This window comes from Triturus cristatus, chromosome 8, assembly GCF_964204655.1.
Source record: "Triturus cristatus chromosome 8, aTriCri1.1, whole genome shotgun sequence".
Classification (NCBI taxonomy): domain Eukaryota; kingdom Metazoa; phylum Chordata; class Amphibia; order Caudata; family Salamandridae; genus Triturus; species Triturus cristatus.
Window position 1 is genome coordinate 1,525,488,979 of NC_140591.1, and position 1,831 is coordinate 1,525,490,809.

The following is a 1,831-nucleotide window of genomic DNA, read 5'->3' on the forward strand; positions in this document are numbered from 1 at the left end:
CCGCCAATTCTTGCTGACCTCCTGTCGTGGTATGTTCCTTCCCGCGCTTTGAGATCGGGAAGCCATGCGCTTGCGCTGGTCCCCCGTTACAGGTTGTGTCGGGCTGGTGGTCGCTCTTTTAGGGTGAGGGCGGCCGAACTCTGGAATTCCCTCCCAGTAGACTTGCGGCTTCGGACGGACCTCTTGGCCTTTCGCAAGGCGTTGAAAACGTTTCTTTTTAATTAGTTCTTTTTCGGTGTTGTGTTTTCTGCTTTCTGTTGCACTTTGCCTGCCATGCGCCAGGACGCCCCTTAGCTGGGGCAGCTGTGCGCAATACAAAAGTGCATAACATAACATAACATAACATAACATTGGGTATGCCACATGATGCAAAGGATTTCAGTACTTGATAGACAACATAGTAAAACAATGTCATACTTAATAGAGTCATTAAAATCCAGGTTTTGTTCTAGTGAAAAAACAGTGCATGAACTAAACAACATTATTATTTATGCCTTGGTTGATCCACCACACCACTGATTGGTTTTACTTTATCTCTGCATTAGGTATTCTCAAATTAATCACAATGGAGGACCATAACCAAAGCAGTGCTGCAAAAAACTTCATTCTTGTTGGATTTCCATCAATTCATAATCTACAGATTGCCCTGTTCCTTGTGTTTTTGCTCTCCTACCTTGTGATCCTGAGTGGCAATCTGATGATCCTCTGGGCTGTTGTGCTAGATCAGAAACTACACAAACCCATGTATTTTTTCCTCTCCAATCTCTCGGTGCTGGACATCTTCTGTACCACTACCACTGTTCCTAAAATGCTAGCCATGTTCCTTTTAAATGCCAAGACTATTTCCTTGCATGGCTGCTTCATACAGATGTACTTCTTCCATGGTCTTGCAGTGACTGAGTCATTTTTACTTGTAACAATGGCGTATGACCGCTACGTGGCTATCTGCATACCATTACACTATACGACAAAAATGACTATGATGGTCAACGTTCAGCTAGCAGCCAGTGCCTGGATCATTGCTTTGCTGATACCTCTACCTGGTGTTATCCAGACTTCACAATTGCACTTCTGCAGCCCATACAAAGTGGTGCACTGTTTTTGTGATCATTTGTCTGTTATTCAAGCTGCCTGTTCTGATACCACCTCTCAAGCTCTCCTAGGAATTTCTATTGCAATGGTGGTTTCCACAATCCCACTGCTGCTTGTTTCTCTATCCTACCTGAATATTATACTGGCCATCTTGAAGATCAACTCCAAAGACGGACGTCAGAAAGCATTTTCTACATGCACCTCCCACCTGATAGTTGTCATCACCTACTATACGTCCATGGGTGTGTCCTACATCTCCTACAAGGCAGACATGCCAATTGACTTTCACATCATGGGAAGTGTTATTTTTGCAATTTTGACTCCAATGGTGAACCCAATGATTTACACACTTAGAAACAAGGAAATGAGGGATGCAATTGTTAAACTTTTACATATGAAGAGGGATCAGGAGGCCAGATGAAATTTATGCTTAACTACATCTTTATTTAAGCCAACACCTTCGATTAATATGACATTGTTATATTTGCGTACTATTCATATGACGCACATTTGCATCAAATTTTGCCTGCCTCTTTCACAACTTGGGAGCATATTTATGAGGGGAGATGCGTCGCTCTTGCACCGAAGTGCAACGCAAGTCCAAAATGCGATTTATGAAGCCACACAAGGCCACCTTGCATGTCCCTGAGTTGCTTCATAAATGTTTAGCAATGAAACGCTGCGCAAATCACTGTGTTGCATTATTCTGCCTCAAAAAGGCATTCCATGGGGGTTGCAT

General features: G+C 43.1%; 1 protein-coding gene across 1 annotated transcript; it reads left to right on the forward strand.

Moving 5' to 3' along the window:
* The first annotated feature begins 565 nt into the window (after positions 1-565).
* LOC146806059 (olfactory receptor 2AT4-like) lies at positions 566-1,513 on the forward strand. Its single transcript, XM_085620582.1, has one exon. The coding sequence runs from the start codon at positions 566-568 to the stop codon at positions 1,511-1,513; it is 948 nt and encodes a 315-aa protein (XP_085476708.1).
* Positions 1,514-1,831: the final 318 nt, after the last annotated feature.